Source organism: Pollicipes pollicipes, unplaced genomic scaffold (assembly GCF_011947565.3).
Source record: "Pollicipes pollicipes isolate AB1234 unplaced genomic scaffold, Ppol_2.1 Scaffold_4219;HRSCAF=4965_pilon_pilon_pilon, whole genome shotgun sequence".
NCBI classification, from domain to species: domain Eukaryota; kingdom Metazoa; phylum Arthropoda; class Thecostraca; order Pollicipedomorpha; family Pollicipedidae; genus Pollicipes; species Pollicipes pollicipes.
In genome coordinates this window covers 31,192,455-31,204,797 of record NW_023596448.1, presented here as the reverse complement: position 1 = coordinate 31,204,797, position 12,343 = coordinate 31,192,455, and the positions used below count along the sequence as shown (strand labels likewise).

Here is a 12,343-nt window from a genome sequence, read left to right as displayed (position 1 = left end):
TGGACTGCCATTATCACAGGCAGTTTTGTTTTTCATAACTCAGGCAGATACAGACAATATTATTAGAGGGGCATCATAAAATCTATTCAAAGACATTAGGTGCAGCTGAAAGAGAGCTGAGCTGTTGTAGCCACTTTGCATATCATATTGTCAAAGACACTTTCTTCAGCCATGATTCATAATGACTGAAGAAAACATAAAAATGACTTATTCACAAAATGTGTCAAAGATAAATCAGAAAACAGGGCATGATGCTCAAAGAAACCAGCCTCATACAGAACATCTTAAATTGAGAGAGGCTTTTGATAAGGTTCCCCACAAGTTTTTCAATCCAACTTAGGTAACACAGTATTTATAGCAGGATTGCAAGCTAGAAAAGGTGGTGTTGGTAATTTGCGCATTGACATTGGCTGCCTACTTTTTTAGATATGCATATACCTATGATAGCAATTTTGGTTTTGAACTCATACTCAACAACTATGGCTGTAAAATTGAGCAGAAAAAGCATAGCCAAGATTTGCACTGTGGCTGTTTGTTGCACCTATGCTCTATTATGTCTTCATAGCATCATGTACCTGAAACTGAAGAAGCATCTCATGCTGTGCCTCTGTGATGTCCCCAAACATTACTTCCTCAGGGTGGTTATTGTCTTCCATGCTTCCTGGAAATAAATGGTAACAGGATTTGAGTGTCAACTAGTCTGAAATATGAGATGATAACATCTCCACACAACTTTCAGAAAATGACCATTAAAATATGAACACTAATTTTTCATGCTCAAACACCACTACAAATTATATCATACCTGCAGAGACATTTATATTCATGAGCTGAATCTAAGAGATTTCTAAGAGTGTGTGTTGACATGATACCACATTTTGCATGGAAATAATGCATGCTTCATACAGTTCAGAAAGTAGTGTCAGCAACAAAACACATCAAAAGGCTAACAACACGCAGCAACTACAACAGCAAGCAAAAGGTTAACAATAACTATTGGTTGGTGCAGCAAACAGGGAATTCCTTTCAACAACATGGTCACTTAAAATGGTGTACAAGCTTCCCATATGAACGAACTTACAACACTTCCTGCAACACACAAGTCAACAAATGATTAACCATACTCCTACATGAAATACCGTGCAACAGAACAGTAATCTCGCCCAGCCAACATTTTTTAAAAAATATTCCTGGTTTCCAGTAAATTTTGCACGCTATCCAAAGCGATTAAAGTGTTCCAAACAGCCTCTGCCTAGGACAATTCTATTCACAGCAAAAATATATTAGGTACCTTTTCAAAGGAATCCTTAAGTGATCACCAGTAAAATTCACAGACGATGTTAAAATTACAGAATGTCGCAAGTCACTGGCAAATAATCAAACATGTATACCACTATTACAACAGCCAAATCCCATTTCCTGTAGGAGTCCCAACCACCCTGCCTAAGAGCTCCTAAACGAGCAAAATTGTATTTTCCAACACATTTGTTTACGTTTTTCTGACAGCATTCACACGTTTCCTTCCAATTCGACGTTAATGGCTTTTCCTTACTAGAGTAAAAATCATCTTTCAAAAGAATAGAAATAATTATGAGGTAGAAGCATATTTCACTTCAAATGTAGCTGAGAAAATGCAATTTATCTTATTATTGGATTAGTTAGAACCATTTCCGCTAGGGTTGCCAGTCCCATCACGGAAGCCAAGGATGGCATGCGATGAGGTCGTGGTGCGGGGTTTGTGTAAAGTAGGGGTAATAGATGCTGTTACAGTTGAAGCCTGTGCGTGATTTGGGAAGCAGTGCCTCGAAGTGGGACGCGTGTTAAACTTGGGTTGCGCGACACTGTCTTTGACCGACATGGATGAAGGTGTTTCCAAGAAACGTAAGCTTCGCGATCTTCAGGGGGAATCATCTCGTGTTTCGCGTAGCGGATCTTCCGCGTTAAATCTATCAGTGGGGGCGAAAAGACGCCGAGCAAATGGGACTTTGCTATCTAACCCGTCGACGCTGAACCACGAGAACGACGCAACAAATATTTGCCACGGGAATCTTAGCCCACACTGCGATTCAAACAAATTCAAACTGATCAACTACGAGCAGAGAAAGCTAGACTTTCACCAAATTGAAGAGGACCATAACGTGACGGATCAGACTTCCGCCTGGCTGAAACTGGACTGCGACGGAGCTGATCGAGAACTTGGGCGAGACCAATGGGACCTCAACTCAACCAATCCAAATCTCGACCAAGATGACCGACATCGCTCTTCAGGAACCTCAGATCGCCACCAAACGTCCCCGAAACCGTCGCTCGCCCCAGGCCCGCAGCCCGAATCGACCGCCTCCGCCGTGCTTAGCATCGAACTGGCGATGATTTCCCAGCTGCCGGCCGCCGAGTTCGTAGGCGGCAAAGTGACGCACGTCTACAACCCGCTGACCTACGCCCACGCACCGCACGCCGACTACGTGCGCCGCTACGTCGACCGCGGCGCGCGCTGCCTGCTGGTCGGCATGAACCCCGGGCCGTGGGGCATGTCGCAGACGGGCGTGCCGTTCGGCGAGGTGGCGGCCGTGCGTGACTGGCTCGGGGTCGAGGGGCAGGTGCTGCCACCTGTCGGTGAACATCCGAAGCGACCTGTCACCGGCCTGCTGTGCCCCAGGAGCGAGGTCAGTGGGCCTGTGGTTTGGTGAAGCCGGGGCAGGGTCCGATTCCTGCTGTGGGAAGCTTCCGTCCGACGGACTGGTCATTGTCCAACGGCGGTGTTCACGATTGACAGAGGGGATTTTACGTGCTTGGGCAACTAATATAATGCAACAAAATATCGGTTTGTGCTCGTTAAGTGTTGGCGTGAAACCGCCAACAGTTGAAGTTTGACTGTGTTCCTCGCGGTGTGATGTATTTGCTGTTTATCGACTTGTCAGCGCTTCTTGAGCGCTCTGCTCATCAAGTAACATCCACACGTTGTGGGCCTCAATGGTCGTCCTATTGGGTCACCTCAACCCCAGCTGGCACCCTTGGCCCCTCCCTGCTCTTAACCCCTCCCTGTCCCTGACACCTCCTCGCCCTGGAGCCATCCCCACCACTGACCTTTTCCCTGCCCCTGAACCTGCCTACTCCTAACCCCTCTTCATGCTTGACCCATCCCTGCCCCTGGACCATCTCTGGCCATGACCCCTCCCCACCCCTGGCTCATCTCCATCTCTTACCCCTCCTCACCCCTGACTCCCCCATGCCCCTGGCCCCTGCTCCTGGCCCCTCCCTGTTCCCAACTCCTCCTACTCCTGACTCCTCCCTGCCCCTGACTTCTCCCTGCCCCTGGCCCTGAACTCTCCCCACCCCTGACTCCTCCCTGCCCCTGACCTCTCCCTGCCCCTGGCCCCTCCCTGCCTCTGACCCCCTCCCAGCCCCTGATCCCTCCCCGCCCCTGACCGACCCATTCATGCCCCTGACCCCTCCCGCCCTTCAGGTCAGCGGGCAGCGCTTCTGGGGGCTGTGGCGCGACCTGTGTGGCACGCCGGACCGCTTCTTCCAAAACGCGTTCGTCTACAACTTCTGCCCGCTGGCGTTCATGGAGCGCCAGGGAAAGAACGTGACTCCCAACAATCTGCGCCTGCCTCTGAGGAAGAGGATAGAGGCCGTGTGTGGTGACGCCCTGGCGCGAGTTGTGCAGGTGAGCCATGTAGATGTCGCTTGTGGGCCCGCCCCAGCACGGCTCGCATGAGACAGATGGGCTGTGGATCCGTATTTACTGTGCCGCACTCGCTATGCACAGGCATTGGGCCACTCGGTCTGGCCAGGTAGGCAGTTGATGTTTGTTCGCCTCGCTGTCTGTGTGAAACATGTGGCGGGCGCGTCACATGCAGCGTATCCAGCGTATCCAGCCTGCGACTCCTGGCTGCAACATCGGGGCGCGGGGCACCCCGGGCAGCACACCTGCGACGCTCGGTTCCCATCCTCGCCGCCAGGTGCTGCGGGTAGACGGTTCCCGTCCTCGCCGTCAGGTGCTGCGGGTGGAGGCGGTTCTCATCCCCGCCGCCAGGTGCTGCAGGTAGACGGTTGCCATCCTCGCCGCCAGGTGCTGCAGGTAGACGGTTGCCGTCCTCGCCGTCAGGTGCTGCGGGTAGACGGTTCCCGTCCTCGCCGCCAGGTGCTGTGGGTAGAGACAGTTCACGTCCTCGCCGCCAGGTGCTGCAGGTAGACAGTTGTCGTCCCGCCCCCAGGTGCTGCAGGTAGACGGTTCCCGTCCTCGCCCCCAGGTGCTGCGGGTAGAGACAGTTCCCGTCCTCGCCGCCAGGTACTGCGGATAGAGACGGTTCCCACCCCGCCGTCAGGTGCTGCAGGTAGACGGTTGCCGTCCTCGCCGCCAGGTGCTGCGGATAGAGACCGTGATCGGGGTAGGCAAGTACGCCGAGGAGCGGGCCAGGGAGACCCTGCGGTCGGCCCAGCTGGACAGCGTCCGCGTGTTCCCACTGCTGCACCCCAGTCCAGCTAACCCGCAGGTGAGCCGAGGACGGCCGAGGCTCGGCACCCAGCGCCGGAGCGGGACAGAGGGTGCGTGACGGCTAGCGCTTGTGCGAGCATGGCACCAATGACGGGCTGTGGGATGGAATATCGTAGACATTTCGCGGCGAGAGCTGAATGTGCCGCAATGCTCGGCACGGTCCGACCAAGCTTGGTCCCGCGTAGCACCGCTGGGTTTATTGGGAAAACCTCGTCTCCGCCGCCAGCAACATGTCGGGTGCGTGTACTGCTTTGTGTGCCTGTTGGGATCAAGCGTTACATGCTGGCACCAATCTGAGAACTGTGTGTTTTCCACGCGTGGTCCGTGCTGCTCTCGACGTACCAGCCCACGCTGTCTGGAACTCACCAGCTGCGCCCGACCAACAGGCAAACAGGGACTGGAAAGGCGTGGCCACCAGACAGCTGAAAGAGGCCGGCCTGCTCCAGCTGCTGACGTCACCAGGCTGACGACACCAGACAGCTGGCTGAGGCCGGCCTACCGTGGCTGCTGACGTCACCAGAGCTGGCCGAGGCCGGCCTGCTCCAGCTGCTGACGTCACCTGGCTGACGTCACCAGAAGCTGGCTGAGGCTGGCCTACCGTGGCTGCTGATGTCACCAAACCGACGTCACCAGAGAGCTGGCCGAGGCCGGCCTGCCGTGGCTGCTGACGTCACCAGACAGCTGGCCGAGGCCGCAGCGAACGTAGGTCGCAGCGAATGTGACACTCCCGTGACCAATGTGCGCGAACCGCGGGTGGAGCAAGCGTTCTGCACACGAACGTGATCGATACCGGCCGCTGTGAAGTGCAGCCGATCTGGATATGCTCCCAGTGAACGAGCCCACGCGATCGCACCACGCGCCATCTCACGTGTTACTCAATCGCCATGTCAGCGTTGCTCAGATTGGCCCGCCGCAGCGCTGTGACTACCAGGTGATCGTTATACATTCCTCGCTCCTAAATCACGCCCGTCACAGACCCGTCGAAAAGGCCAGCGCGAATGGCACGCGATCGGGCGGGCAGCCAGGTGGCTGGCGCCGTGCCACGGTCACGGGCTCGGGGGCGCAGGCGGCCGACGTGGGCCGGCCTTCAGATGGCCCAGGCAGTCCGTGCGACCCGAGCGCCCGCCGGCGGTGGCGTGCGGACCGCCGCTGCACGCCGCTGGTGGGCGAGCGCGACTGGAGATGGGATTTGGAACTAGCGCAACGGCCGTGGAATCGCAGAGTTGAGTTGTTCCTGTGAACAACGGTGGGGTGCGGAGGTGCGGTGGTCACCTGCCATGGTTGCCAGACGGTCGTGAGGTGGTTGTCGGAAGGGTGACGTCACGACGCCGACACGCCGCCTCGTCGACGACCGTTTATTAAACAAACCTGCAATTAAGGAACATCGGCGGCACGGTAACACAACCGGGGAAAACCTGAGAAAACGTGAGTCTTGCTAGTAACAAATTGCACAACTGGCGGCCCGAGACTAGACCGGAGGCTGGCTACGCAGATTCAAACACGGCGTGAAACGCGACACACAGTTCCGCTTGGGAGTCGTTGTGGCCGCGAACAGGCCGAAAGGGGCAACAACGCATGCTGGGACCTATTCGGAAATACGCACGCGAGAACGTGCGTCCGTTACAGTCCTTGGCGCGCCTAAGGTCTACTAAGGGTCGCCAGTTTGTAAACATTGCGAAGACGCAACCCGTCAAGTAAATGTCATTTTCCCCACTGCAGGGAGTGAAAACTTAGCTGCCAGTACGCCAATCAAGTAACTACAAACATATTATGCAAAACGAGTCATGGTAGTGCCCCATGATGAGGGCTCCGAAAGCATTGCGAGTACAACGTCCCTGACAACAAAAGCGTTACGGGTTGGACATTAACGTCAGCAGTTCTACATTTCCTGCACATTGAACAATAATAGCTCTGGCAATACGTGTCGAGCCGGCAGGCAAAATAGGTCAGGAACGGCACTAGGAACTACGAGCAATTGGCAAGGATCACATCACCACAAACCGGGCGTAATGCCACTGGCTCCGTCCCGCACAGACAAGCTACAGCCACAACAAGCCGAATCGGCCGGATTCCACTAGAACATTCCCAGGGGCGCGTCCGGGGATCCCCCACCCCCCTCCGACGCCACCCTCCGCACAACCACAAGTCGTCTTCGAATCGCATCACGGGGAGCAAAACCCGGCTCCCGCACCGCAGCCCCCAACAGCAGCAGCGCCGACAACCGGTACGTGCACCCGACTTTGCCTGGGCTCTGCCACCGGCTCTACACGCCGCACCCGGACGTCAGCTAACAACGACTACGGACAACCGGTTCTGCCGGCCGCCGGCGTCACGCGCCGCGCCTAGGCGTACATGACGCGCATGGTGTTGGTGAAGCCGGCGCCCGCCTGCCAGCCGGTGATGACGACCACCGGGTCGCCCTCCGCCACCAGGTGGTGCGCCTTGCCGAAGTCGACGGCGTACTGCACGCGCTGCTCGACGTCCTGCAGCCAGTCGGCCACGCGCTCGGCCGTGTGCACCAGCGGGAAGATGCCGCGGTACAGGTGGCACTGGCGCGCCACCTGCGGGAACCGCGTCACCGCGAAGATCGGGCACTGGGGCCGGAACCTGCCGGCCGACGGCGCCGCGGTCAGCCGCCTCCCCCATCATGACGTCACGGTAATGGTACACTGCCATATAGCCGCGTACAAATATCACTTTCATGTATCATCGCATGCACATACATCGCACGCAGCATGCGAAGTGATGCTGGTAAATTGATGGCGTCCCAAACTGACGCCACTAACGTCATCACTAACTGGAGCCGTGGAAGTTTCCCCGTGAAAGCTCCCGCGATGCGGATTGAATCCCAAACCTTAGCATCAAGATCCAACCTGAGGGCGATCAATGACAACATGAAACGAAAGATGCCAAACAATTGGTCACGAACCAGAGGGCGTGGCAAAGATTGCACTTGAAGCAGGAAACGCCATTTGATTCACAAACAGCCCAGCAGGACTTTTTATTTACAAACAGCCCAACGGGACTTTTTGTTCATAAACCGCCAAACGGGACTTTTTGGGCACAATGAAGCATTTTAGCACGATTATTAGGTGTTACGTGACAACAAATTCCACGGCATTATACATGGCTGCCGGGCGATCGCATGTTTTTGATACTTCATGCTAATATCTGCCTGCATCTTTCTCCGCATGTTGAGTAGGTTTAAATGTCTCAGTAAGCCTGAAGTTTTTCTCGGTTTTGCAGCATTTCGGCCATCCGTTACCTTTGAGTGGAGCACTGGCCTTCGCAGCACGCATTACCACCATACTTGTATGACGCAATACACGCATTGCACTACGCATTTCTTGCCAATTTCTATCCCCTTTCTACCCGGTTACGCGCCGATCACGCTGGACGAAACTTCCTACCCCAGGGTACACTGCGCCAAGCGCGACGTCCCAATAAGGTAAAGCCGGTTTGGCACCTTATCGAGCAAGAGGTGCGAACCACAGGCGAGCGTGTTGCTTGTCATGTGTGAAAGTCGACAGTATTCCATTTAAATGTTTTAGAACATTTACAATCACACCTGAGGGCAACATAACGCTGTCCAAGCCACCTCCTCCCCGTGCTGCAATCCGCTTATGTTCCATCACCCGTCCATACGTACATAATATACGGAAGGTCCCTATCGCAAGAAGGGCGCATGCCAGGACCTCCTCCCAATACATACAACAATACAAGGACAAGTAAGACCTTTCCCCAAGCAACTTCCCCCTCCCCCCCCCCCCAAGCAACCCTTTCCTCCCAAGTGACCCTTTCCTCCTTTCCTCCCTCCTCAAGTAAAAAGCACGGCAAAACTCGCTCCCAAAGCCGAAGCGGCGAGCGCCCGCCGGCACTTACTTGGACAGCATGTGCGCCGACTTGCCCGTGGTGGTGAGCACGACGATAGCCGCCGCATGCATCTTCAGCGAGGCGCCGACGGCCGCCAGCGCCACCGACGTGACGCGGTCGGACACGTCCACCCGGCCTGACATGTCCGTGTAGAAGCTGTTGTGCCAGACGGTGGCCTCCGCCTCGCGGCAGACGCGGCTCATCATGGAGACGCACTGCAGCGGGAAGTCGCCCTTGGCCGTCTCGCCCGAGAGCATGACGCAGTCGCTGCCGTCCAGCACGGCGTTGGCCACGTCGGAGACCTCGGCGCGCGTGGGGCGCGGCTTCTTCACCATCGACTCCAGCATCTGCGTGGCGCAGATGACCGGCTTGCCGGCGATGTTGCAGCGCGTGATGAGCGCCTTCTGCGCGACGAACACCTTCTCGGCGGGTATTTCGATGCCCATGTCGCCGCGCGCGACCATCACGCCGTCGGACGCCGCGATGATCTCGTTCATGTTACGGATGCCCTGGTGGTTCTCGATCTTGGAGATGATCTTGATGTCGCGACCCTTCTCGCCGAGTACGTCGCGGATCTCACGCACGCCGGCCGCGTTGCGGATGAACGAGGCGAACACCATGTCGACGCCCTGCTCGACGCCCAGCAGCAGATCGCCGCGGTCCTTCTCCGACACGGCCGGCAGGTCAACCGGCGTGCCCGGCAGGTTGATGCCCTTCTTCGAGCCCAGCATGCCGCCGTTCTCGATCTCGCAGATGACGAAGTCGGCGCCGATCTCGCGCGCCACCAGCGAGATCAACCCGTCGTCGACGAACACCCTGCTGCCCGGCTGCAGCACCTTCGTGATGTTGATGTAGTCGACGTACAGCACGTCCTTGCTGCACTTGTCGGCATTCGCCTTGTCGGTGGTCAGCTTGATCGTCTCGCCGGTGACCAGCTCCACCTCGGCCGACGCACCGCCCTCCAGCAGCCCGGTCCTGATCTCCGGGCCCTTCGTGTCGAGCGCGATCCCGATGGGCACCGGGCGGCCCGCCTTCTGGCTGCACACCTCACACGCGCGCCGCACGTTCGCCATCGTCTCGGCGTGGTACTCGTGCGTGCCGTGCGAGAAGTTCATGCGCGCGATGTTCATGCCGGTCTCCATCAGCTGGACCAGCTTCTCCACCGACCGCGTGACCGGCCCGATGGTGCAGATGATGCCCGTCTTGCGCACCATGCCCGGCTCCGAGTCGATGTCGAGCGCGGCCGTGTGCTCGAGCAGGCTGTGCGCACGCGCCGCCTTCGCCTGCATGCCCGGCACCGACGACATGGCAGCGATGGCGAGGGGCTCGGCTCTGCGGGCGGTGGCGGCATGGCTAGCGTGGCAAGGTTTCCCATGGTTAGGAAAAATTATGTAGGGTACAAATGATGTAGCTGAGGACAATAATATTTTCCACCACAGATATCAGAATATTGTGAGGCAATTTCCACATGCAAGTGCTTGACCTAGGGTCACAAAAATGTGCATCTTGATAAGAATTGACTCATGGACTGTGCTAATGAAATTTGAGTCATCCATCTATAAGCTGAATTTTTCACTTGTATCACATGCTGTGTCAAATTTAAAAAGCTCCTCATCCCAATGTGTGTCATTAAGCATCATTCAAATGGATTATTCCCAGCAGATACTATTTGCTTAGAGCTTACATTTGCATTCTGGCTGTTGCCAATTCCCCAATCAGATGTTTCTGCTTAGTTATATATCCCTGGGTGCTGTCAAATATCCATAGTGCAGAGTGCTAGCCACACAAAGAAGTAAGATCAAATGACAGGACAAACATGGCTCATGATAAGTAGCATTTTCCTTCCCTGACTGGTGCAGATATAAATGTTTTCCACACAGTTTTTTCTGATCACAGCATCCTTTAAAATTTTAGCAGAATCACCTTATTGCCAGTTTCATCCCATAGGCATCAGACTGAACCCACAACATTGTTTAACATGTGATTTAGATTACCTGCCTAGTTTGACTAGCATAAACCATTCCAGATATCTGCTGCAATGCCAACACTGCCCTTGGCTGGTTCTGTGAACCAGAATGTCTAAAAATTGAGATTGACTTTGCCTCTGAAAATTAGCTATGTGACATAATGTGTGCACATATGCTGTGCTACAGAAAAAGAAAACAGTGTACAATTAAGGTAACCTTAACCCAGCCCAGAGAAAGCACTCACTGTGCCTGAAACCTACAATACATGGGTAAGTTAACCCTGTGCTCTAAGCATTAAACTCAGGTCATGCAAACAAACAAATTTTTCATTTTTGGGGAAGATGTTTTTGGTGGATGTTTTCCTGAAATTCCTTTCATAACAACATTCCTTGCAAAAAGTGGCTATTTCTGAGATCGGTAGTGAAGGTGTACCAAACTCTGAGCACTTGGATTTGCAGCATACATGCCATAATATTGTTCCCACAACGTCGTTGCCACGCTGGATATGCCCGGCATAACGTGTACGTTTTGTAGTCCGCCTTCCTACCGGCTTGCCAGAAGTTTCGGCGACCTGCAGGCTGGGCGATGAAAACATTATATACACACGTTGCTCCCTACCAAGAAAAAATACAAGGTACGCACCTGACGAGGGACGAGAAAGCAGAACCACACCCCGCACTCCAAATCGTGGGGGAACAAAAGTCTGTCCACCACGCGCCTACGCCGCCCACATTAGATGGGTCGAGAAGGATCGAACGGGAAGATGTGTAGCGATAAGGTTTGTTTCATATCAAGAGCGCCATAAACGTAAAATAAAATCTGGAACGAGAAAAATTATTAATATTTTAGTCTTTGTTTAAGAATCAGATATTTGACTCATGTACGACAAATTTCTTTCGAATTCTTAGCGAAGTAATTCATCCTGGTATTTAGTAGAATTTAAGCGGCTTACTTTGAGAGTTTGATAATATAAGTATGGCAAGTATGGCCGGGGGCACTCAAGCAGGATGCCCCGCCCCCCCCCCCCCACTTTAATGGACCCTGCTGGTGGGGGTATTGTGGGTCACCTCACTCAGGGTCCCAGGGGTTCTACGGGGTCTGACAGGAGTGACAGCAACACAGCGACCTCAGTCACTGGGGATGGATCCATGGATCCGCACACTCGAGCTCAGGCTGATGCTGGTTCCTCCAGTCCACAATGACTGCATAATGCTCGTCAGCGCAGGGGTAGGCAAGATCTGGAGATATTGTACACCAACGCAGACCAGTTCCTTAGTACAAGGTGTGATTTATGTATGCTTATTTCTGACCATAAGCCAGATATCATGCTGTTGATTGAGGCCCTTCCCAAAGCCCAGAAGTTTCCTATTGCGCCATCTCTCCTATCAATTCCCGGGTACACCCTGTACACAAGAGGCATATGTGTCTGTGTCCAACTTACTAAATGCAGCTGAACACTCATTTGGGTCATGTCCTCTGGAGCAAGTTTGGCTGAAGATGGCCTTGAGTGAGAAGGGTGCCCTGTTACCTGGCTGTATATACAGAAGTTCATCAGGCAACATCCAAGACAGTGTGGGTCAACTGGAAGACCGTCAGAGAGCGTGCAGAGACCAGTTTTCTGACTTCATGGTTTTAGGTGACTTTAACTTGCCTCAGGTTGACTGGGCAACAGAGCAGTCGTCAGCTCCAGAGAGTCACCCAACCCACTCACTGATAGACACCATTCAGGGCTGTTTCTTGTTCCAGCATGTCCAGCAGCCAACACACTACCGGGTTGGTGAAGTTCCTAGTGTTTTTTACCTCATTTTCACAACTGAGGAGGGCATGGGGAGCCAAATCAAATACCTGCCTGGGCTAGGTAACAGTGACCATGTGGTAGTCAGGTACACTGTGGTCTGCTACTCTGGGCTACAAACTCCTCGTCCCAGCCAGCTGACACACACAAATTATGAGTACCTGGCTGACACCCCCAGGTCAGTGGACTGGTCCCTGATGAAGAGCCTCA

At 54.3% G+C, this 12,343-nt stretch overlaps 2 protein-coding genes across 2 annotated transcripts; one reads left to right on the top strand and one right to left on the bottom strand.

Annotated features, from left to right (window-relative positions):
* The first annotated feature begins 1,764 nt into the window (after positions 1–1,764).
* On the top strand, positions 1,765–4,997 carry LOC119096101 (single-strand selective monofunctional uracil DNA glycosylase). The gene is made up of 4 exons (XM_037218958.1): positions 1,765–2,663; positions 3,464–3,667; positions 4,365–4,496; positions 4,885–4,997. The coding sequence occupies exons 1-4, from the start codon at positions 1,857–1,859 to the stop codon at positions 4,963–4,965; spliced, it is 1,224 nt and encodes a 407-aa protein (XP_037074853.1). The 5' UTR covers positions 1,765–1,856; the 3' UTR covers positions 4,966–4,997.
* Positions 4,998–5,868: 871 nt separating this feature from the next.
* LOC119096103 (pyruvate kinase-like) lies at positions 5,869–11,071 on the bottom strand. The gene is made up of 3 exons (XM_037218960.1): positions 10,981–11,071; positions 8,381–9,703; positions 5,869–7,105 (listed from the first exon to the last, which is right to left on the bottom strand). Exons 2-3 carry the CDS (start codon positions 9,676–9,678, stop codon positions 6,841–6,843), a joined length of 1,563 nt encoding a protein of 520 aa, XP_037074855.1. The 5' UTR covers positions 9,679–9,703; positions 10,981–11,071; the 3' UTR covers positions 5,869–6,840.
* Between the last annotated feature and the right edge of the window lie 1,272 nt (positions 11,072–12,343).

Coding starts and splice junctions, on each gene's coding strand:
- LOC119096101 (XM_037218958.1), top strand. CDS start 1,857: ATGGATGAAGGTGTTTCCAAGAAACGTAAGCTTCGCGATCTTCAGGGG. Junction 2,664..3,463: donor TGCTGTGCCCCAGGAGCGAG/GTCAGTGGGCCT, acceptor CCCGCCCTTCAG/GTCAGCGGGCAGCGCTTCTG. Junction 4,497..4,884: donor CCAGTCCAGCTAACCCGCAG/GTGAGCCGAGGA, acceptor CCCGACCAACAG/GCAAACAGGGACTGGAAAGG.
- LOC119096103 (XM_037218960.1), bottom strand. CDS start 9,678: ATGTCGTCGGTGCCGGGCATGCAGGCGAAGGCGGCGCGTGCGCACAGC. Junction 7,106..8,380: donor TCGGCGCACATGCTGTCCAA/GTAAGTGCCGGC, acceptor GTCGGCCGGCAG/GTTCCGGCCCCAGTGCCCGA.